This window comes from Sinohyriopsis cumingii, chromosome 1 (genome assembly GCF_028554795.1).
Source record: "Sinohyriopsis cumingii isolate HCF-2022 chromosome 1, ASM2855479v2, whole genome shotgun sequence".
Lineage (NCBI taxonomy): Eukaryota > Metazoa > Mollusca > Bivalvia > Unionida > Unionidae > Sinohyriopsis > Sinohyriopsis cumingii.
Genome location: NC_142961.1, coordinates 97,499,089 through 97,524,023, shown reverse-complemented (window position 1 = coordinate 97,524,023; position 24,935 = coordinate 97,499,089). Strand labels below are relative to the sequence as shown.

The window sequence follows — 24,935 nt, the reverse complement described above, 5'->3', positions numbered from 1 at the left end:
ACACTTTGGATATGCGCAGTATCATTCAATAGATATAGTAACCACAATGTCACAATCATATACACTTTGACATTTCTTACATAAAATCAAAGGTGTAGATAACCGACGTTATTGTGCAAAGATCATTCGAGGTCATTCAATGCAAATAGGGGAAATTACCAATGTTTTTGTATCATTAATGTAAACGTACTCAATTTATTCAGATGGATTACATCGCCTAGTAAAAGCCATCACGTTGCTAAATATATGTTGTTATTTATCTTTCCTTATTCATTTGGTGGGCTTCTTATTTTCTTGTAGGAAATAAAAGTCATGTGAAGGTCAATACGTGCCAAAGGTATCAAATTATACATTTTATATGATCCCTTTGCGCTAACAAGCCGTTTATGCAAAACGATGGAACGAATGATAAATAAGTAATGACAGACTCTTCTGGTATCTTGAATCCCAAAAATGCGATCAGACTTTCAGAGTTGATCCAGGAGATAGAATAGCACAGTTGAACATCTGATCAGACTAGACTATATTTTCTTCCTTAATGACAAATATAAAATATTCAAACCTGGATTAAATCAGAGATTGGGAAGCAGACTATAAAGTCTTGCTACGGTCGTATAGGACTTGAGTAAGGTCTAAACGTGAACTATGGCTCGACCGTTTTCCGACCAGCTTGTAGATCGTGTCTGCTGATGCTAGGTTTGCTGCAAAATTAGAGACATCAACTTTGTCTGGGAACATTTAGAACTTCCACTTTCGAATGCATCTATACACAGGCAAATCTCTCTTAAAACAAAGATTATATTGTATCATAAGACGCAGTTTCGAAATTCCCCCAAGTTGCGAAATCAAAGGGGGGGGGGGGCCCACATGATCATGTTTATATCACATACACAGAATATGGCCTTGATTAGACCAATGACTTTATTCCCAGAATTAAAAAAAGTGTTTACTTCTTAATCCAAGTCGTCTCATCATGACCTTGGAAACAACCAATCATTTTAAAATAAAATAGAGCTTTGCTTACTAATTTTGAATCCAGGTCAGAATTTAGATCAACACCTGGTGTTTATAAACTTACAGTCAAGGTCAAACAAATTTCTGAAAAAGTATCATCTCTAGTGAAAATATTTACATTATAATAGAATAAAAAAAATTATAAACTGACAAACAATTAAAAACATTATAAGCATCACAATTGTCTAGACAGGAGGTAATCCTATCCATGAGGCGTTAAAATGTACTCGGCGACCCTTTCATCCCAAACGGCATTACTTTATATTGGTAAAGTCCATCTGGAGTCACGAATGCCGAAACTTCCTTTGCTCTTTCCGTTAGTGGAATCTGCCAAAATCCTTTCAGAAGGTCAAATTTGATGACATACTTGGCATTCCCAATCTTATCAATACAGTCATCGATTCTTGGTAATGGAAATGAATCTGTATTTGTCACACTATTCACCTTCCTATAATCAGTATACATACGGAAATTTTTATCAGGTTTTGGAACAAGTATGCACGGTGAACTCAAGTCACATTTACTGGGCTCTATAAAATCGTTCTCCAGCAAATACTGAATTTCCTTTTTCAAGTATTCCTGTTTGAGAGGGTTCGTCCTGTACGGGTGCTTGTTTGACAGGTTTGGAATTTACAATTTCAACGTCATGGAAAATGTTGTTTGTCCTTGTAGGAACATCTGGAAATAAGTGCTCATATTCAAATAATAACTGTTTAAGTTCATTTCTTTCTTGTTCTTGCAAATGTGAAAGTTTCTGGTCCAGATCTTTCATAATTTCTGAATTCCGAAGATGTGTCACTCCAATATCAGTAGAAGCCGATGATATTCCTTCACTTAAATCTTCACTGAGTGGGACAGGTACAACTAAATTAATTGCATTTTTAACTTGGCTGTCTCTTTCAATATACCCTTTTAGCATGTTAATGTGACAGAATTGTTTTCGTTTACGCCTCCCAGGAGTATTTATGATGTAATTTAAATCATTTATTTTCCTGTCAACTGTGTAGGGACCATAATACTTGGCCTGAATAGGATTTTGTGGTATTGGCAAGAGAGCCAGGCTGAAAACTCCTTTCCTTTGAGTTTTTATCATATCTTAACTTCATTTTGGATTGAGTAGAGTGCAGATTTGATCTTGCGACCTCACAAGCCTTTGACAACTTGTATTTAAAATTAGAAACATAATCAAGAAGATTAATCTAAGAATCTTCATTAGAAAGAAGTTTTTCTTTCAATGACTTCAATGGTCCACGCACAGTGTGTCCAAAAACCAGTTCAAAAGGACTGAAACCTAAAGATTCTTGAACTGATTCCTTAACAGCAAACACTAGTAAATGAATGCCTTCATCCCAATCTTTACCCGTATCAAAACAATATGATCGAATCATATTTTTTAAAGTCTGATGGAATCTTTCTAATGCCCCTTGGCTCTCAGGGTGATAGGCAGAAGATTTAAATTGTTGAATGCCTAATTCGTACATAACTTGCTGGAATATTCCAGACATGAAATTTGAGCCTTGATCAGATTGAACGGACTTAGGACGGCCAAATTGAGTATAAAAAAAACTTTTTCAAAGCTTTTACTATTGTTTTAGATTTTATATTCCTCAAGGGAATTGCTTCTGGAAACCTTGTTGACGTACACATAATGGTCAACAGGTATTGGTTTCCTGACTTGGTCTTAGGTAAGGGACCAACACAATCTACCATCATTCTACTAAATGGTTGTAGATGAGCCTTGGGAATTTTCTTATTTGGTTTTCCTACCATTTGACAGGTATGACAAGATCTACAGTATTTGGCAACATCACTTTTGATTTTTGGCCAATAGAAGTGAGTTAAGATGCCTTAATGACCAGCCAATGGAATTTCATGGGCCAGACTAAGTATTTTCTGGTTGTTTGGAACTACAATTTGATAGTTCACGGACCATTCGTCATCAGCAGGTACCTTGGGAGGTCTCCATTTTCTCATAAGAATTCCATTTTTAATGAAATAACAGACAGGAACTTCAGAAGCATCAGTTTCACTAATGGCCTTCTGAAACAAACAGGAGATCTCAAGTGATTGTCGTTTAGCACCCTGATTAGAATAAAGAGAATGAGTCGTTAAAAGGGGATCACTGTGATCAATACCTTCTGATTGATCCAAACAAGGAGTAAAAGTGACCTCATCAAAAGCCTGACCAATACTTGTGTCAGCTAAAGAAATACTTTCCTGATCAACATTATTATGAAGAGCTTTCTTTGCCATAGCTCTGGTAACTGCACAAGCTGTAAATACATCAGATAATTCTTTTTCAATTGGATCGACTTTCTGATCCAAGCAAGGCTTGTCAATTACAAGTGGATTCACCACAACCTTGTCTACAGCTAGGTCGTTGCCTAGTAATAAATGAATGCTCTCAACTGGTAAAACAGAGACCATTCCGACTGTCACGGGTCCTGAAACTAAGTCTGATGACAAATTTACACAATGGATAGGAACATCAACAAATCCGCACTCTACTCCCTGAATAAGAACACTCTCATCAGAAGAAGACCTCTCAGAAAAAAGCAAAGTATCCGACAATAAAAGACTCTGAGAAGCTCATGTGTCCTTTAAAATTTTAATAGGAATATAATTGGCCGAATCACCCAAGAGTGATATAGAACCCTTCGATATGAATGGTTCATAATTCTCCATAATCAAATCAGACTGGGGTTTGTTAGACCCAACAAATGTATTGCTTTCAATACATGACCGTGACCTTGACCTCTTAGAAATAAGAGCATTTGGAATAGGTCTGTGTTGATTCTGATGCCTATTTTTCAATTTGTAGCAATCAGAAATAACGTGTCCTTTTTTCTCGCAATAGGTACACGTAGGAAGAGACAAGTATCTTGAATAAAGCTTCTCCGAAGTTTTATTTTTAGAAGTTGTGCCAGTTTGAGATTTAGAAGGGCTTGTGTTAGGCTGAAATACTCTTCTGCCAAACGACTGTTGTGTAGAAGTCTTATTTACAAAAGAAACTGTATGGGTCAAAGCATAATTGTCAGCGGCATGAGCAGCTTTTTTCAAGGTTTTGATTTTATGCTCATCGAGATAGACTCTAATGTCACTATGGACAAAGTTCTTGAAATCTTCAAGTAATACAAGTTGTTTGAGACTTTCATAATCTCGCTCAACTTTCTTGGCTAAGTACCATCTATCAAATAATTGCTCATTTTCTCTAGCAAATTCGACATGAGTTTGTCCAGCTTCTTTTCTATAGTTTCTGAATTTTTGCCGATAAGCTTCAGGGACTAACTCATAACCCCTTAAGATGCATTCTTTAAGTACATCATAGTCACCTCTTTGGTGAACCGACAGTGAATTTTAAATATCACTAGCCTTACCAGTGAGTACACATTGTAACAAATGAGTCCAATGCTCCCTTGGCCATTTCAAATTTTCAGCGACTTTTTCAAACGAATAAAATATTTGTCTACTTCTCTTTTTTGTAAACGGGGGACTAACCTATTGTTCTTTGCAAGATCAAAACTCAAATTTGAATTTGAAGTATGAATGTGTTTTTCACTTGTAAGTTCCATTTCTTTCATTTTACATTCATATTCCCTTTCTTCCTTCTCTCTCTCCTGATCTATTTGTTTTTCTTTTAACTGTATTTGCATCTGTTCTTTTTGTAATTCCATTTGTCTTTCTTTCTCTCTTTCTTCCGCTTGTAATTTCATTTGTTCGTTCTCTTTCTCCAATTCATTTGTTCTTTTTCTTTTTCCAATTGCAACTGCATTTGCATTTGTTTCTCTCTTTCTTCTTTCTGAAGTTCCAGTTTCCTCAACTCCAATTCCATCTTGTATTTTAATTCTAATTCCTTCATTTTTGTGTCAGAGCCTGATACAGACGTACTGACTGAAACCAAAGCACTTTTATCCTAAACATTCTTTTCTACCAAATACTGAACCAAAATATTTCTTATTTCCTGTTTCGTTAAGGAAGCCTTTACTTCAGAAAGATCGTATTTTCTGGCAAGTTGAAAAGATCTAATTGTTCCTGGGTAGGATTTGAAAGAAAGATTTCCTTTTGATGCCATTTTAGAAAAAGCTTGTCTATCTCACTAAAGATTTCAAAAACACGGGGAATTCAAATTTAAAAAAACACAAGTTTTCTGAAATATTTTAGCCCAAATTCAAATATCTAAGGACGAGCGCCCAATTTCTCTGTTACGTGTTTAGGCTCGAATAAACAGTAACACAGAAAGAGTGAAAACAACAAGCTTTTTAAAATTTAACAAATAATTTATTTTCTTGGAAAATTCCGTAAAAATAAAAAAAAAAGAACTTACGGTTTCAAGGATCAAAACCAAAAATAATCTAAGAATAATCCACGACCTAAATTAGAAAAGGGAAGCCAGTATTGATTCCTTGTTACCTGTATTAACGGTGATTTTGAAAATGAATTGAAACAATGGAACAGTTTTGAAAGCGACACAATCTGGTGCGTCGTGCACACATATCGATATAAGGCTGAACAGTAAATTCGTTTTCAATAGTTGCATCTAAATGTTACCTAGTGTTTTATTTTTCTACAACAAGAAGCATGTACTTTGTCTTGTGGGATTAATATACGTCATTTCCGGTTGGCATGCTCTATAAGTGTGAAATCATATCTTAGGGGAAGTAACAGCGTAGTATACTTCTACTGCGAGTAATTAAATTATTATTTCTTCTTTACAATTGATAATTTTTAAAAATTCTTTTTGTGCGAGTATAACTTTGTTTAATCATGTAATGCAAATCTGATGTTAAGAGAAAACTGTTAAGAGAATGGCCGGTGACTTTTAATTTTTTTAGAATTAAAGATGTAGATTATTTTCTGAAATCTTCTAGAGCAGAAAACAGGTTTTGATCTTAGTTGTATTTAGTGATATCTCTGTGACCTTGACACCATATAGCAAGTTGGACTCTATCATAAAATTAGACATGTACTTTTGGGTATAAATTTAGGATGGTGGTCACTTTTTATTTACTGCTTTAAAGGAAATAGGTACATGTGTGTGGAATCTTTCATTCGTGTGTATTTACATGGCCTATGTCAGATTACACACACACACACACACACACAGATAAACAAACAAACAGAAACACACAAACTGTATTAATTGCCCTTTCCATGACCGTAACACCCTCTGACGAGATGACAATCACACTGAAATTCGTCCATACTCTTTGGAGAATTATTTCAAAGTAGTGGTCACTTTTTCTTTTCTGGGTTGTGCAAAAATAAAATCTCGAACATTTATTCTGATTTTGCGGGTCGCTATTAAATACATATTTACAGAACTTGCAATGGAACTTTTCCGCAAAATCAGAATAAATGTTCGAGATTTTATTTTTGCACAACCCAGAAAAGAAAAAGTGACCAGTACTTTGAAATAATTCTCCAAAGAGTATGGACGGAAAAATGTTAAAAGTACAGGCAGATGTTTTATATGTACTCAACTCTGTGTGTGTTTATGCAAAGTTGTTATGTTCTAATTTGATTTAATCAAGAGATTATTATTTATTTCATTGTGAGAAACTGAAATATATAAGTGGGAGAAAAATTAGTTCGCCAAGTGGTGATACCACTTTTAGTACTACAGTGGCAGTATCACTTTTGGAAGTATATTTTTTCACATTTAGAAGTTATATATTCATATATGTATATTAGTCAAACCTGTATTTCCATATTTAGGTCTATTTTATTTTCTTCTTCTTCTGTCCCCCCTCCACATCAGACTGTGCAGATCTTAATATGTGTATAACTGTAATAACTATAGACCCTAGAGTGTATATTTAATATGTGTCAGCCGTAGAGCTTAGAGTGTATACTTATGCAGACAATGAGACGCCGTAAAGAAATGCATAAAACGAACTCCAAACAGCAAAATGTTGACTTAAAGTATTAACTTTTCTAACTAATTAATTTTTACATGAATCATGGAAACTCTGAACTGAACTTGCATTGCCTGCATATCGTATTGTATACCAGTATCTATATAGTATTGTATATATATATATATATATATATATATATATATATATATATATATATATATATATATATATATATATATATATATATATATATATATATATATATATATATATATATACCAGTAATACTCTACGACAAACGGTACTTACTTTTATGTAAAACTCGTTATTAAATATAGTAATAAACATTTTTAAGTAACAGTTCAAGTCTCATTACAATCGTGTTTGAATACCGAAATTAAGTTACAATCGAAAATTGAATGTAGCGTCTGCTATCGAACTAGACTCAAAGTTTACCAAGGCCACATAAAATTCACGTTTTTGAATGTAGAAATAAACAAAATAAGGACTAAACTCATAATCGTTAAAAATATGTTGTTTAAAGGCGTTTGTGTCTGAAGTCTATCAGATATAAATGATGTGTGATAGAGAGAATCTATGTTAGGGTTTGCACCGAAATAAGGAAATCCCAGACAAGGGGACATTATTTGTCTCCCCACGAGGCTCTGCCGAGGGTGTAGACAAAATATGTAACCACGTGACTCGGATTTCCTTGTTATGGTACAAACACTGACATAGATTATTTTTCTCACCCAATTTGTTTCCAATTAAATTAAAATAGCCTTGCACTTTTGTAATTTAGTCCACATATTCAAAACAATATTATTCATTAGGTATTATTATTGCTTCGCTCCCTCTGTATAAAGGTCATCAGGTCTTGCACTTATTTTTACGAAAATCTGAATAAATATCTAAGAAGAATCTATCTATATATGCCGTTTTTAGAAAAGGGAAAACAAAATCAACAAAAATGTATAATTGTTAGGTGTTGAAAATATTGCTCAACAAGCATATCGAGCCACGTGCTATTGTTGTTCCAAATACAGTACTGCGCATTTATACAAATATATTAATGAGTGCAATCGAGCGGCCTGGTGACCCTAAATAAACAATTTCTATGCATAAGAAAAAGAAACAGTAAACGATTTGATATTAGTACTGTATTATCACATTTAATTGATGGATGTCGTATGAAAATAAAACAAGTCATAAATATATTTTATACTGATATGTTTTAACATTCTTCAGTTCTAATTTGGAAAAAAGTAATATCTAAGTCAGCGGTACGATACATTAGAATACTGGATACAGACTACCATACAGTTCTAAATAAGTGTTTAGTGACGGATCAGATTTCTAAGTAATTATATTTTTGGAAATTAATATTTCCTTTCGTGGAAATATGGCAAGTGTTGTTATTACTAGTGCAGTGAATGGTACGTTACATGGAAATCTTCTTGTGGAATAGCTTGTGGACTGATGAATGAACTACTCTGATTGGTAAGTGCTGAAATTTTCATTTCTTTAAAAAAGATTATTCAACTGGCTCTGTTTGAGGGCGTTTGAGAAAGTTTGAAGTAGGCAGGTCTGACTTAACACAGCTCTAGTTCTTGAGAGAGTGTGGATTTTTAATTTTTGTAATCAGTGATGTGTATAGTCTTTGTGCCTGGAACAGTGTTATTGTGTCATTGTTCGTTCCACACAGCATCGCGAATTTTATCCTATCTGTAGCGCAGTAAATGTTCAGGTCAGCGTCATTAAATGAAACTAACAGTATCTAAATTGTTTCACACGAAGTATTTTAAAATAATTAGGTAACTTCAGCTATATTTAATGGCGCTGACCTGGAAGTCTACTGAGTTATGCCTACAGATAGGCTAAAATTCACCATTCTGTACGGAATGAACTATAGTTTCTAGCATAATACCAAATAGCTCAACTTCGTTTCCGTGTATGTGTGTGTCTGTCTCTCTCAAAATGTTTTATATGATGTGTCATCAAAGTTGGAGACACCTTAAGTTGCTATATGTTTTTTTTTTTTGTGTTGGATGTCTGTTGTTGTTATTTGTTTGATTTTAGAACAACCCCGTCAGGCACAGCAGAAAATAACAAAGGTTGCTTCTTTTTAAAAGTAGTTCTTAGTGCGTTGACACCATTACTGAGATGACCTGACTGAAACAAACAGTCTAAGAAAAGTAAGGTTAGCAAAACAGCTAGATTTCGTTATCGCATGGGTGAGAAATTCCAACTTTTGTTCATCCCAACATTATCAATCCGCACATGAAATGTGTTAACAAAAATCTTGTCATTTTCGTTAGAATAGTCATTATTTTTACAAATTACACTATCTGAATCGTGCTTATGTACAAGCTAAATTTGTTAAACGTCGCTGTCCCTAAAATGTAGGAACTATTTTTTATCGATGTAGGAATGCAGATGTCAATTGCACTGGCACACATTGTTGGAATTCCATGCAAATCCACGGTTTTTGCCTGTAAGAATATATAATATAGAGATAATCAACGTAAATATTTCACTAGTGAAATGGAAACTTTCTGTATTGTCATGAGTGAAATATTTCCGCATATTTACTAAAAATAGTAGATATCCTTTATATCTGATTCATTTGTAATGACGCAAATTTAGTATCAAGCCAGCTATTAACAGAAATCTGCATTACCCAGAGAAAAAAAAGCCATCTGGACCAGTACAAAGTCTTCTTTGCATTTTATATTTTGTTTGCTCCCTAATTTTCTCATTGTTATTGTCTCTCTACACTACCTGAAACATCTCTTAAATAATAGCTACAACTGCGGTTGCAGCTGAAGAGGCGTTTTAGAATATGTGCTGACACAAGAAGACTTTGATATAAAAAAAGGTAGGCGAAGATTAAAAAATGTATTGAAAAACTTACTTGAAACAAGCCTGCGAGCAATAATTACATATTGGATTAAACAGCCCACGGTCCCAACTGACCCTGATTAATCATTCCTTCAACAACTGGCAATCCCCTGTCAGCCACTGTTCACAGAAGTTAAAATAATTGCTAATTATCGCCGACACAACACACAGGAGGAAAATATGTGTGAAGAATCCAGTAAAAGCAATTGTATGGTTTCCAATATTGGTCCAACCTTAACAGTGATAAATTCTTAACAGACTTATGTATTATAGATTCAGCATGTTTGCAAATAAATTCAGTAAATTAATTTGTCAAGTAATCAATCGGTCAGTTAATCAAACTACAAGAAGCTGAATGTTATCTCTCACATTAAGTATCTGAACCCATTCCACAAGGAAGTATATACATAACCAAACGAATATGTGGAAGATTCTCTCTCTTTCTCTTTGATATAAACTTTCGATGTACTTTATCATTATTTTGCATATATTTTGGCATTGAATTGTCTGATTAGTAAAATGAAGATAAAATACATTAATGTCTGTTCTAATTATTACATTTTCACATGGATACTCACTGCTTTAGTAATGATGTAGGTATATACGTAAACATACCGCATCGTTTGCTATTTATCGTTTAGTCAGCACGTGACTTGGTCATATTGTTCTAACTCATGAAGTATCGAAGGCTGTGATACGTCTTGTACCAGAGTTAACTACTGTATTTATACAGTTAAAATACTCAATCGTTGTAACTCTCAGAAATGAGACTTTACAGAGGAGAACGGATTAATGACTGTATAGGTAAGTTTTTCGTCAAGAAAACGTCGTTATTTGTTTTCTTAATATTCGATAAAGGTAAAATAATCAGCCATTTCCGTGTGATCGTCACGATCAGGAACAAAAGTGACGAGTCACTGTATTTCACTTCACTGGTCTTATTTATTTATGTTGTAATGTTTGAAGAAGAATGTGTGTGTGTGTGTGTGTGTGTGTGTGTGTGTGTGTGTGTGTGATTTGGATTTTTAAAGTAACTTTAACAATGTTTCAGTCATATAGCTACCATATCTGCCGTGTGGCAGTTTATAGCGATGTCTAGCACTGGGACATCATGCCAAAGACATGTAGCATCATGTCCAACACAACTTTTTATCTCTTTTTGACGATTATTCATTGTTTTATAATATTTAAAAAATGCGCTCGATTTTAAGTTAACATTTTCTTTTCTGCACAATCTACAACGCATCTCTCTAAAAAAATTATTTTTTAATTCAAATGTAGGCTTGCAAATATAATACCATGAGACAAGGCTGAGATGTATTGACGTTTGGGTTAATTGAAACCTGACTTTTGCACCTTTTTAAAACTAGTCATTCGATCAGTGGTGATAACATCACGGAAATATTTGGCATAACAAAGGTTCTTGTCGTACTTTACGGAGCTTGACGGAGATGCTTTTCTTTTCTTAATGAACTATATCTGTCACATAGATGAGTACACGGGATAGGAACATCTCCAGAAAGTACACACTTTCTCGTCAGCATCTAATTCTATTTCCAATGAACGCAAGAATCACTTTGGTCACTCGGCCATACTCGTTGCTTTTCTCTATGCAGACTTGTTTCTTCTTACATTAACACTAACCAGTAACAAATTACTTTTGATTACCCGTATTAAATTTAAAGAGAAGAAAAGATGTTGACTAATATAAATGCAAAATGCAGCCGCGTTGTGTGTGTGTGTGTGTGTATATATATATATATATATATATATATATATATATATATATATATATATATATAGAGAGAGAGAGAGAGAGAGAGAGAGAGAGAGAGAGAGAGAGAGAATCTTCGTGTTTTTTGGTTTTATAACTTAGCTTTAACAGTTTTAGTCATATCGATACGATGTCTGCAGTGTGGCAGTTTATAGTCCACTGGGGCATCTTGACGCAGACATGTAGCATGATGTCCCACCCAGTCACATTATCCTGATGCCAGGCCGACCAGTCCTAACACTAACCTCTTAATGCTGATGGCCAAGCGAGGCAGCTGTTAGTACCATTTTTATAAAACTTTGGTATTATTCGACCGGGCTTCGAACCCACGACCTCCCGTGTCCGAAACGGACACTCTAACCACTTAAGCTACCGGAAAAAAATCGCATAATTTCACACTATGACGCAAAAAACTGAGAGGTTGTTGTTGTTGTTGTTGTAGGGTTTAACGCCATTTTTCAGCACACAATAGGCTATACATGGCGGCCAGTATTAATATTGGAGGAAGAATACGGGAAATCCCCAGAAAGAACCACCGACCCTCGAGAAGCTACTGGCAAGCTTTCTCACATACCCACGTTGTAATTTGACAACATATTCTGAAATCGGTTTGTTTTGAAATAATGTTTGTTTTACTTCTCATATGTGTGCCAACAATTTTTTTTTAAAAGATGTATAGCTACAAAGTACAACTTTAGTCTCCCGTGAAATGATAGAACAAATGAGACTGGATAAATGTTGTCCAAAATTGGTATTACAGTCTGCAATTGTTCGCAACCTAATAATAATAATTATAAAAAAAAAAAAAAAAATTAAGTTTGCGTAATTCACAGTTGCTTTTACTTTCTTACGAACATTTTTTTCAGTTCCCACTGATAATTGAATATCTAACCTCGCTCTCATAAAAGTTCATGCTAGGCAAGATTTGACTTTCATATTCTGAATAGTTTTATTGACAGCCATTGTTCACTTTAATAGAGTTCTTATCTGATGGTCTATATGTTTTATGAGCCTTTAATGATGCCATTGAATAATAATGTATACTTCATTTGAAACTGAACGTGCCTGAAACTATATGAGGTAAACATTCCTTTAGCAACAATAATCATTTGCAGAGAACCATCATTTGATTGATTTAGTTTTCGTTTTTCATTTCATTATCTAATCATTTTTTAGTTTATTCGTTCATCCACTCCTTCATTCATCTATTCGTTCGTTTATTCGACCATTCTTTTCTTCAAATCTTCATCTTAAAAGGTTATAAGCAAATCAGTTGACTCTGTTTTTGTTTGTTTTACAGTGAAAACTCCACTATACATTCCGATTAAGATATGACAATCAACAGATCGAGTTTCGGCAAGTTTTGAAAGGAGATGCGGAAATCTCGGCTGCCAATATATTTCCTGAATTATGTGACATATTACTGTATAACAATTCAGGGTGAGTAAAATGCTGGCTCATGTTCATTGGCAACAGAAATACTAAGGTGTTTTTTTTTTCTTCTTCCATCTGTGTAATTATTGACGTGATATTCATTTGTCTTTTTTCCCTGTACAACCATCGTCTCTACAAAATATCACTTGCTCTTGATGCAGCTAGTACTACTGATTGAGACGAGACATGAAGTAATAATAATAATAATAATAATAATAATAATAATAATAATAATAATAATTATTATTATTATTATTATTATTATTATTGTTATTATTATGTGCGAGATTGTAAATATAATCAAAGAAATTCCTTAACCTTTACAAATTATTTCTACACAGCGTGTCTTCCTGGATATTTTGGGCCGGACTGTGCACACCTGTGTAACTGCCGAGCAGGCAGTACGTGTGAACTGACGGGACGGTGTGAGGAGGGATGCAGAATGGGCTGGAGTGGGCCCCTGTGTCAGAGAGGTAAGTTGTGATTATACTAGGAACAGTGTGTTTGAGTGTATGTTTCTGTATGTGTGTGTGTCTGTGTGTGTGTGTGTGGGGGGTGGGTAACGTTAATTACGACTGCAGATAATTTGAACAAATGGAAGTTGAACCATCTCACCATAAAATGACTTGACCTTAAAGCAAATGCCACTTTGTTAACATGAATTCTCTTATGTCACGTGTTTAGGCTCGAATAAACAGTAACAGAAGAAAAAGTGAAAACAACAAGCTTTAAAAAAATACAATAATTTATTTCTCTGATTTTTTTAATAAAATGTATGAACTAAAGGTTTTATAGAATCAAATCCAAAAATAATCCAAGAATAAAATTTTAGTAGTCCTAATGACAAAATGTTCTACTGATTTCAAGTTCGAATCCCGACGAAGAATCCAAGATGGAAGACGAAGACGTATGCTGCAATCTGTATTGTTGAAGTCTACATTTCCTTGTAGAAAGAAGAATTATCACTCCGGTTTTGGAAATCTAAATAAAGTTCTTATAAGAATGGCCTTTGATTAAGAATATCACATAAACACACGTATTTTCCAGAAAAATAAGAGAATTAATCCTTTTGAATCCAAGTAATTTGAAATAACTCCAAACAGCACAACATACAACTTCCAGTTTAACAGCACAGCTTCTACTGAGAATAATTCTCCAAAACATATGTTATATGGTCTTCTAAAACGTAAACAAGGGGTCACGTGATCATGTTCTCGAAGCTCATATAATGTAGATACTTATTAAAGGTCACGTACACCCAGTGTGACCCTGACAAAACCAATCATTTTACTCTCTAAGAAATAAAAAAAAATTGTTTACATCATAAACATGAAGTCCCATCATGACCTCGACAAAAACCAATCATTTTAAAATAAAGATAGAACTTGTTTATGATAGTTGCTACAAATTTTGAAACAAGGTCAGGATTTAGATCAACACCTGGTGTTTTTAAAACGAACAGTCAAGATCAAACTATTTTCTGAAAAAAGTATCATCTCTAGTGAATAAATTTACATTACAATATCATGTAATGAAAAATACAAAAATTTAAAGCTGACAAACAATTAAATTCAAATAAATATATATTAAATCAGATATAATTAAATCAAATATACATAACAATTTAAACACTTCCAGTAAGCGCATTCATTATGTTGTTGTTGTGGGTTGAACACCATTTTTAAACTGGAGGAAAAAATCAGGGAAATTCCGGTAAGAACCACCGACCCACGGGAAGCTACTTGCAAGCTTTATCACATGGTCACATTGTCCCGAGACTCGAACCAACGCTGACGGAGGTGAGATGGCAGTGACGGGTAAAGGCGAGCGCTTTAGATAACTCGGCCACTCAGGGCCCCTAGCATTCATTATGTATTGTTATTTTTGGTTCTGTGCAACAAAAAATTCCATTGTAAAAAAAAACAATTCAAACAAGTATGATCCCAGGATGCTATTGTTCTAATTAGATGGCATAGAAAGCATTGTAAATAGTAAATCTCCCCTCTAAGTACACCTATTTATATTCCAAGCAATATAAATACATTTTCCCTCTATGTTTATCTGCATATATTCCGTCACAGGGACATGTATTTAATGTAGTGCATTTGGGGTGTTATGAACATTATACTTAAAGGTGTGTTCCTAATGTATGGAAAATGGAAAATCTCAGTAAGACATCCTGTTCGTGTTTCAAAATAATGTTAGTAAACAGCCTTTCGAATTCCGTTCACGAAATATTGGGAATATTAGTCAGCCAGGATAAATTTCGGAATAAAGATTACCCGGAATTGTTTGAGAAGCAACAAATATACTGCTACAACTTTAGTTTTCTAATACTTTTTGGAAAAAAATACCAAGTGAGTGTTCTTTATTAATAAATTACAAGTACCTTGATGACTTAAGCGTATCCATGCATGAAGCATTCTTGTAAAAATTTATAAAAATCAGAGCACGACCCGTTTCGACAACATTTGCAAAGATATGATAGTTGCTTAAAGGAGACAGTTTGTAATGGTGTAGTCGGTATAAAGTTGATATAAATAAGGCAATTTTCAGAGATGGACATTGTGTAAAACAGGGTTTTTAATTTTAAATCATCAGGTATACATTTTGGCAATCTACATATTTATATATTTCGTATTAATAAGCTCAGCACATATTTATTTTTATTAAAGAAAATGTTGCATACAACAAACCGGCATATCAAAAGAGCGATAACGTGACAAGTGCGGAGCTAGCTGTTGATGACGACATCTCTACATGTGCAGTGACGTTACCAGGAATGCCTGGATGGTGGAGCGTGGATCTTGGACTAATATATACGATCAAATCAATGTCCTTGTTGACTAGTATGTAAAGAAATAATATAATTTAAGGACGTCATAGAATGATCCATATACATTATTGTTACAGTATATATCGCAATCATGATTGCTTAATCACGCCGAGTTTTCAGCCTAAGAAAATCCCAATCATTGCGAGACGCGAGTCACTTTTCTTGGTTTCTGGTGCTGAAATGAGACGTGATTTAGTTATCCAAATTGCATTACTGTAATAATGATATGTTTGTTATATACCTAACAATTTGGAGATAATTATAGTATTTATAATTTCAAATGCACTATGCAGGAAGCTCACCAACGTTGTCAATTATGAATTTCCGTAAGTGGTTTGACTGTACAGTAATGTTTTGGTACGCAAGTTCTAAGGGCGATATTGTTTCAGGTGAATCTTTTGGCTATATTATCTACTTTAAAAAAATGAATAACGGTTTTTTTAATTGACAAAAACATGGCTTGAACCTTTTATATATTTTACCTACAACGCAGTTTGTCTTTCTAACAAACGCTGCAGCGAAGTCTTTGTTTACTGCTACTGTTGGCATTGCATTACAAGGAACGCTGCTGTTGTAACATGGCAAACACCAGGATAAAGTAGCTCCGGCATCGTTTGAGAGAATGGTAATACGGATTCAGAATACGATAGTATCATTTTCATGCTTGTAGGGCATTAGGTAAAATTCTGTCTCTTTTGGGGGTAAATAAAAGGTGTATAACAAAAACTTTTACCTCCTAGAAGCCGTTAGATTTTATCTGTAAGATGTAGTGTAGGATTCTAGTTTTATGTTTCATTGTTTTAGGTTTAGGTCTTTTCGGCATAACTGTTGTCTTTTTGTTCCAATTTTTTTTTCAACTCTTAATTATGAATATTTCGCAGTATTTTATTATGTTTACTCACTTCCTTTTATTTTTTATCCTCTATGGTTTTGTTTGTATTTTTCCCGCCATAAATGATTCGATTGATTTGTTTTACTTGAGCACGTTTTGATTTGTCATGCACAATTCGGCTTGACACTGTAAGACTCATCGGTTTTACAGTTACGTGTTAGGTAGCATTTAGTGACATATTGAAATCAGTGGAGGTTAACTGAGTCAGTTTCAGAAGTGTCTTTCTAAAAGGCGGCCAGCGCTTGTCATAGAAGGTTGAAGTTTCGAGCGATTGTATGTCATTGCTGGAGATCTAGAAGAATCAATACTTGGATCACTTTTATTCTTAATAGATATTAATGATATAATCACCGATATCCAGTCCAGTATACTATGTTTGCTAATAACATTTCCACGTAAATTATTGTTGACGATCCAGCATTTTCTGCTGGAAGCCGCGGTAGCCCAATTGCTACAGCATAGGACTCTTAATCCAATGGTTTGGTGTTCGATACCCACTGAGGCAAACCGTTGTCGGCTCTCTCTCTCTCTCTCTCTCTCTTTGGTAAAGGAATGTGACTCATATTACCTCGAAATGATATTGCCATTAATGTGTTCAAAATGCCATTAAAAACGAGCTAACCTCACCTAACCATCCTTGGCTGCTGACATCTTGAATGAAAACCTTAATAAATTCAAACATGGGCAAATCAATGGGTTTTCAGCATTGATTCCAACAAACCGATTAAATGTTCATCACGTATACCATCCTCCACTGTTAATGACCCATGTAGGTATTCATCATGTAAATTCAAACAAACATTTAAGTTTAACTATTGATGAAACTATCTGTTGGACCACACATATTCTAGTTATATCCATAAATAAATAATGTAAAATGATCGATTGGACCACACATATTCTAGTTATATCCATAAAATATAATGTAAATTGATCGATATACAACGAAGTTTGAAATTCAGATTTGATAGAAAATCTTCAGATATGCTTTATTTCTCTTTCGAGGAACTTTTGGAATACGTGTATACCATTTGGGAAAATTTTGCACAGTTTGAAAAAGTAGAAATTTGAAATATTACAGACTTAAGCTGGTTTAATTGTATGCGACGCCAAAAGTCAACGTTATATGAAGAAACCTAATAGGAGATACTATCATTTACACGGTATAAGCAATAGATTATTTATTTTTTGTTAACAAAAGAAGAAAAAGTAGCATGTGCTTCCAGGGTTATCCGTGGACCTTGATTCCACCAAACGCCCACCAGGTAAATAATTTACAACTGTGCAAGGGTTCGAATCTACATACACCGTTCACCATTACCAGCTTATTCCAAAACTCCCTCGTACCAAATTCTGATACCTCCTCCCATTAGAAGTTAGGGACAATTCTTCCATATATTATTTGAAATATTTTCTGAATATAGATTTAAAACTGAGCTAAAGGAATTGTTCAAGTTCTGCATATACGAGTGCGATAAGGCCGTATTTCGCTTAACGTAGCTCTCTTTAAAAAATATGTTGCTGAACGGCCAGTATTGCACTGTATACCAGAAACTGCTGTACGCTTTCTTCTAAGTTGTCCTAATTTCAGTATTGTTAAAACTGCACAATATGAACTTTATCGCGCTGATCTGAAATATCATCATTACAAATAAGAGACCGCGCATATGGCCTAAGTAGTTAGAGCGTCCGCCTTGGATATGGGAGGTCGAAGGTTCGAACCCTGGCCGATTCATACAAAGACTTACAAAAATGGTACTAGCAAATGACTTGCTTGGTGCTCAGCATTAAGAGGTTAGTATTAGGACTGGTCGGCATGGTGTCAGGATAACGTGACTGGGTTGGACAAAATGCCACATGTCTGCGACATGATACCCCAATGCTAGACATCATTATAAACCGCCACACTATAAGACTAATATTGTTAGGGCTACGCTAAAACACACACACACACACACACACACACACACACGCAGAGTTAATGTAATGCTGTTGTTCGAGGAAAATGAGGAAATATTTGATGTAGTCCGGAAATGTGTAGGTCCATCCTGATTATTTAAATCACCAGTCTAATCCTGATTATTTAAATTGCCAGTCTAATCCTGATTATTTAAATTGCCAGTCTAATCCTGATTATTTAAATTGCCAATCTAATCCTGATTATTTAAATTACCAGTCTAATCCTGATTATTTAAAATGCCAGTCTAATTCTGATTACTTAAATTGTCAGTCTAATCCTGATTATTTAAATCGCCAGTCTAATCCTGATTATTTAAATTGCCAGTCTAATCCTGATTATTTAAATTGCCAGTCTAATCCTGATTATTTAAATTACCAGTCTAATCCTGATTATTTAAATTGCCAATCTAATCCTGATTATTTAAATTACCAGTCTAATCCTGATTATTTAAAATGCCAGTCTAATCCTGATTATTTAAATTGTCAGTCTAATCCTGGTCATTTAAATCGCCAGTCTAATCCTGATTATTTAAATTGCCAGTCTAATCCTGATTATTTAAATTGCCAGTCTAATCCTGATTATTTAAATTACCAGTCTAATCCTGATTATTTAAATTGCCAGTCTAATCCTGATTATTTAAATTGCCAGTCTATTACTAACAAATTGCCACTACTCTGCAGTTTAATCCTTATTATTAAAATTGCGATTAAGCTTCGTTGTTTAAAATATAAAGCAATCTCAAATTGTATGATTATTCGTATATATTGCAATATTACCTGCTTCTTTTTCTTCCTTTCTGCCATGTATTCACGACAGTCAACATAATAATCGTTTATGGCAAGTCTATTGTTAGCAAGGATATAGCTGTAATTTGGCAGTTCCTCGTGTCGCTCAATTCTGTATCTGTGACGTACAATATATTAATTCATGTAAGAAGATATTCTATAAATGTAGTCAAGTCCATTTACCGGTACTCCAAATTGCGAAAAATAATGTGAATATCTCCACCAACAGCCGACTAGCAACATTATTTGTTAGGGAAAAGGACTTTAGTCGTTACAGGTTTGGCAACGTAATTGAGCTGAAAGTTATCGCCGTTTATCTCGGACCCCCCCCCCCCAACTTAATACAGAGATTATACAGACGGCGCAAGAGATTGTATGTATTCCTACCATAAACAAAAGTTGCAATGTAGTCACATAACTGGAAAACTTAAAAATATTATTTTAATATCCTAAGAAACAATAAACTGAAAGTTATTTATGAGCGCTTAATGCTATTACAAATATTCCTACATGTTTATGTAAAGTACAAAGGTTTACATAGTTTTTCTATTCACATATTTCAGACAGACTGATGAATCTTAAAGGAGTACAAATTTACGTGGGCAGAGAGAAAAATATGTTTCAAATGACGCTATGCACAACGTTACGTGTTTACGGTCAACAGGCGTCAGTGACATGTGACGTTCCTCTCATTGGGCGTTATGTTAGAATCATTAACGTTGCGGGTCCTGTCATTCTTTGTGACGTTGCGGTGTACAGTAAGTATTGAAATCTAGGCGAATCACAAAGCTCTTCTTTTCAGTATCACTCCAGCACGGACACTTTCTCAATATATACGTTAATTTAATGAAAAAAGGCAGCAAACAAACAAACAAGCAAAACAACTAACAAAGTATCAATGAATAAAGTTAATAGTATAATGTTCGATCAGCTTTAAAACGTTCAGCTGCTTCTTACTCTCAGCCACCTAAATATTAAAAAAAAATTTGCCTTTATATTACAACACAAGAAACAGGCTTCTATTACTAGCCAGCTCCTTTGGTCATTCTCACCCATCAACCCGTATAAAACTTCCTGTCTTCAATGTTTAAATTTGTGATTTTTGTTCACCGCCAATCATGCCAAACGTGTTTTGGGGACCAACTAAAAGGCCCTTCTGTCGTTGATCTGAAGGGAGAAATAAACATTTTTATCAAAGAGACGGAGACATTTGTTTCCATCAGTCGTCCCTTTGCTAACATGAACACATATTCTGCTAATATATCCTTATAAACTAAAAATCAAACTAAGGACTGAATCAGTTTGTCGCACTACACTATGAGTGACTGGAACATTAAACATTGCTTCTGTGGCAAATGAAAGTTGATCATATTCTGGGCTGGATGGGGAGAGAATGAACAGATGAACAGATTCCTGAAGAAGAAGAAGAAGAAGATATATATATCATTAAGATTAAAAAAACGTATTTATGTTGTTTTTTTTTTTTTGTTTTTTTTTGCAGTTTGCTCGAGCTACTTCTTTGGAGAGGAATGCGGGAATCGGTGTAATTGTGCAAACAAAACAGAAATGTGTAATCCTTACACCGGTGAGTGTTCCTCAGGATGCGCCATGGGGTGGACAGGAAAGTACTGTAACACGGGCAAGTAGAAATATTTCGTCGACTTTATTTATTTTATTTATTTGTATATTAATTTATTTATTTATTTTTTACACACATAACCTGTCGCTCCATTAACCGTATGCATTCATTTACTCATAAAGTAAACCAAGAAAGTTAATAGAAATACAATTCGATCTTCTGTTCTACCAAGATCGGTACATGAAGTTAGGTATATATGAAGGTAGACAGATAGATTTACGAACTGATTAAAAGATACATTAACATGAGAAAGAAATAGTTCAAGACAAAATAACTCGCAGCTATACATGTAATGATGGGTAGTCGCCTATCCAAAATTGGAATTCTTGGAAGTTTTCAGTCAGCTTTACTTCACAGATCAAGCACTTAGAATAATTTCGTGGAACTTATTGTTCGATCAAGTTACACTAATGAATGAACTGAAAAAATGAAAACTGTTTTGGTTTTAACTTCACATTATTTAAACGTTTGTCGTTGTTTTCTTTTAGTTTGGTTTAATTAAAAAAAGCTGAATGTTACGACTGCTGGTTAGGTTGACCGAAATAATTTTGATTTAAACTCTTAGTTCCAAACGTGAATGCTAACGAAGGCCTATGTTCTATGAATGAGATGTATAGCCAGTGCCGGATTAACATATAGGCAGAGCAGGCACCGGCCTAGGGGCCCCGCGACAACGGATCAAATTAATACTGATAAAACGTATTAGGAGTTAATTTGCGAGGGGGGTGAGGGTAAAGATTTCAACTGCCTAAGGTCCTAAGGGCATCCACAGCGTATAATCCGGCACTGTGTATAGCTACGTGAGCGATAGCGTCAAGTTTGCCGGTCAAACATCTTAACAGAACTTTGATTGTTGGATACGTGTACTATATTCTGTGTATCTTCGTGATATGATCTTATTATTGATGTGCTTGCAGTACACGCGTGATATGGTCTTATTATTGATGTGCTTGCAGTACACGAGTGATATGGTCTTAGTTATGTGCTTGCAGTACACGAGTGATATGGTCTTATTATTCTTGTGCTTGCAGTACACGAGTGATATGGTCTTATTACTGATTGGTTTGCAGTGCACGAGTGGTATGGTCTTATTACTGATTGGTTTGCAGTACACGAGTGATATGGTCTTATTACTGATTGGTTTGCAGTACACGCGTGATTAGGTCTTCTTATTTATGTACTAGCAGTACACGAATGTCAAACTGGGAATTTTTTCATTTATGAAATGGTATTCTTCTTGAAAAAATAAACACATACGCCAAATAGACTTTCTTGATCTCGATTTTAATACCTGTCATTATTATATAGACCCACATTTATTTTTCTTTTACAGTTCAAAATGTAATACATCACTTTCGTTTTTGCCTTGTCTGTAAATTCTGCGTCCAAATACCTATTTTATTTTTACCTGTAATTCGAGTGTGTATATTCTGTGGTATATAAAATCCCTGGTATCTAGCGTATATTCCATGGTATATAGGTTCCTTGGTATGTAGTGTATATTCCATGGTATATAGTGTATTTTCCATGGTATATAGTGTATATTCCATGGTATATAAAATCTTTGGTATCTAGCGTATATTTAATGGCACATAAAATTATTGGTATCTAGCGTATATTCCATGGTATCTAGCGTATGTTCTATGGTATAGAGCATATATTCCATTAAGCATATATTCTTTGGTATATTGTGTATATTCCATGGCATATAAAATCCTTGGTATCTAGCGTATATTCTATGGTATAGAAATTATTTGGGGATATAGTGTATATTCCATGGTATAAAGTGTATATTCCGTGGCATTTAGTATATATTCCATATTATCTAGCATATATTCCATTGTATCTAGCGTATGTTCCATGGTATATTGCGTATATTCCATGATATTTAGTGTATATTCTATGGTATACTGTGGATATTCCATGGTATACTGTGGACATTCCGTGGTATATTGTGTATTTTAAAGTTTAAAAATTCGGAATGATATTACCTTTTAATATATAATGTAAAATATCAGCGCGTTGGAGAAATTCCTTTCTTCTTCAAGATTATGTTGATAATATCTCATTTGGAGCATACCTGCAACATCAGCGCAATATATACATACATACATACATACATACATACATACATACATACATATTATCAATAAATTTCGCAAGAACATTCAGCAAGAAAAATGTCATGTCCCAAACGATCTACGTATCAAATGGTCAAAAGGTCACATAGAGGTCTTCATGTACACTCTCGTGGAGACGCATCGTCAGAAAACAGCTATGATTGACTCTGGCTTAGAATTTTGTACAGTTCGCTTTAAATACTGAGAGGTTCGCGTAGGACCACCATGATGAGGGTGTAATTTGCTTTATAACTTCTGAAAAGAAGTCTTATATTTTACATCAACATTAATACATCAGGTGACTCTTGTTACAAAATAGCATAAAATAGCATACCGAAGACATGTAAATAACATACCTAAGACATGTAAAATAACACACCTAAGACATATAAATAACATACCTAAGACATGTAAATAACATACCTAAGACATGTAAATAGCATACCTAAGACATGTAAAATAACATACCTAAGAGATGTAAAATAACATACCTAAGACATGAAAATAACATACCTAAGACATGTAAATAACATACCTAAGACATGTAAAATAACATACCTAAGACATGTAAATAACATACCTAAGACATGTAAATAACATACCTAAGACAAGTAAAATAACATACCTAAGACATGTAAAATAACATACCTAAGACATGTAAATAACATACCTAAGACATGTAAAATAACGTACCTTATACATATAAAATATCGTACCTAAGATTTGTAAAATAATATACATAATGCATATAAAATAACGTACCTTATACATATAAAATAACGTACCTAAGATTTGTAAAATAATACACCAAATACATGTAAAAAAACTTACCTTATATAAATAAAATAACTTACCTAAGAGATGTAAAATAACGTACCCAAGATTTGAAAAATACTGTACCTAATACATGTCAAATAACGTACCTTATGCATATAAAATATCATATCTAAGAAATGTAAAAATAAACGTATCGAAGAATTGTAAAATAATATACCTAATACATGTAAAACAACGTACTTTATACATATAAAATAACGTACCTTAGAAATGTAAGACAGCATACCTGAGATATGTAAATAATGTACCTAATATAGGGTAAAATAACGTACCTAAGTCGCGTAGAATAACGTACCCAAGATATGTTAAATCACACACCTAAGACAAGTAAAACACTGATCAATGATGAATGTCTGGTATTCTTCCCATACAAATGAAAGTTTTTGTATGTTCACAGAAGATTTAACGAACAGTTCTAGGATAAACTGTGAATTTTAAATAAATTTTGTCATTTCCAAAGTTTATTCTCTTTAGAAACTGTAAGAAATTTTAGAAAATCGCAGAAGTTGTAGAATTTTTCAGAATATTTTGTGCTTAGAAAACACTGGTATGCACGCTTCCACTTAATGAACATATAAGATACACAGTTATAACGATGATTTTGTTCTCCCGTTAGCAAATGTTTTAAAGTTTAGTAATTTCTAACACTTTTAAAACTTTGAGATACATATTACCTTTACACATTTAGGAGAGCAGGTAAAGCAAGACATGGCAGAGTGCCGTCAAAGTCATGTGCCATCTGTTTAGGAGAGTATGTAGGGCAAACAATGCCAGGGTACCTTCAAAGTTGTGTGTTATCTATTTAGGAGAGCAGATAAGGCAAAACATTCCAGGATACCTTCAGACTTGTGTGATATTTATTGAAGAGAGAGTGCAAGGCAAGTT

The 24,935-nt window shown here is 34.0% G+C and overlaps 1 protein-coding gene across 2 annotated transcripts in view; it reads left to right on the top strand.

Annotated features, from left to right (window-relative positions):
• The window catches only part of LOC149807403 (uncharacterized), a 74,142-nt gene that overhangs the window by 885 nt on the left and 48,322 nt on the right, over nucleotides 1-24,935 (top strand). Inside the window, exons 1-6 of one of the 2 annotated variants that reach the window (XM_089966405.1) lie at nucleotides 10,457-10,577; nucleotides 12,848-12,987; nucleotides 13,323-13,454; nucleotides 15,657-15,830; nucleotides 20,018-20,212; nucleotides 20,956-21,093. In XM_089966405.1, the coding sequence (XP_089822531.1) occupies nucleotides 12,921-12,987; nucleotides 13,323-13,454; nucleotides 15,657-15,830; nucleotides 20,018-20,212; nucleotides 20,956-21,093 (706 nt within the window). In that variant the 5' untranslated portion in view covers nucleotides 10,457-10,577; nucleotides 12,848-12,920. Of the gene's footprint in view, nucleotides 1-10,456; nucleotides 10,578-12,847; nucleotides 12,988-13,322; nucleotides 13,455-15,656; nucleotides 15,831-20,017; nucleotides 20,213-20,955; nucleotides 21,094-24,935 lie in introns of those variants that run through there. The other variant, XM_089966401.1, reaches the window with a different exon arrangement.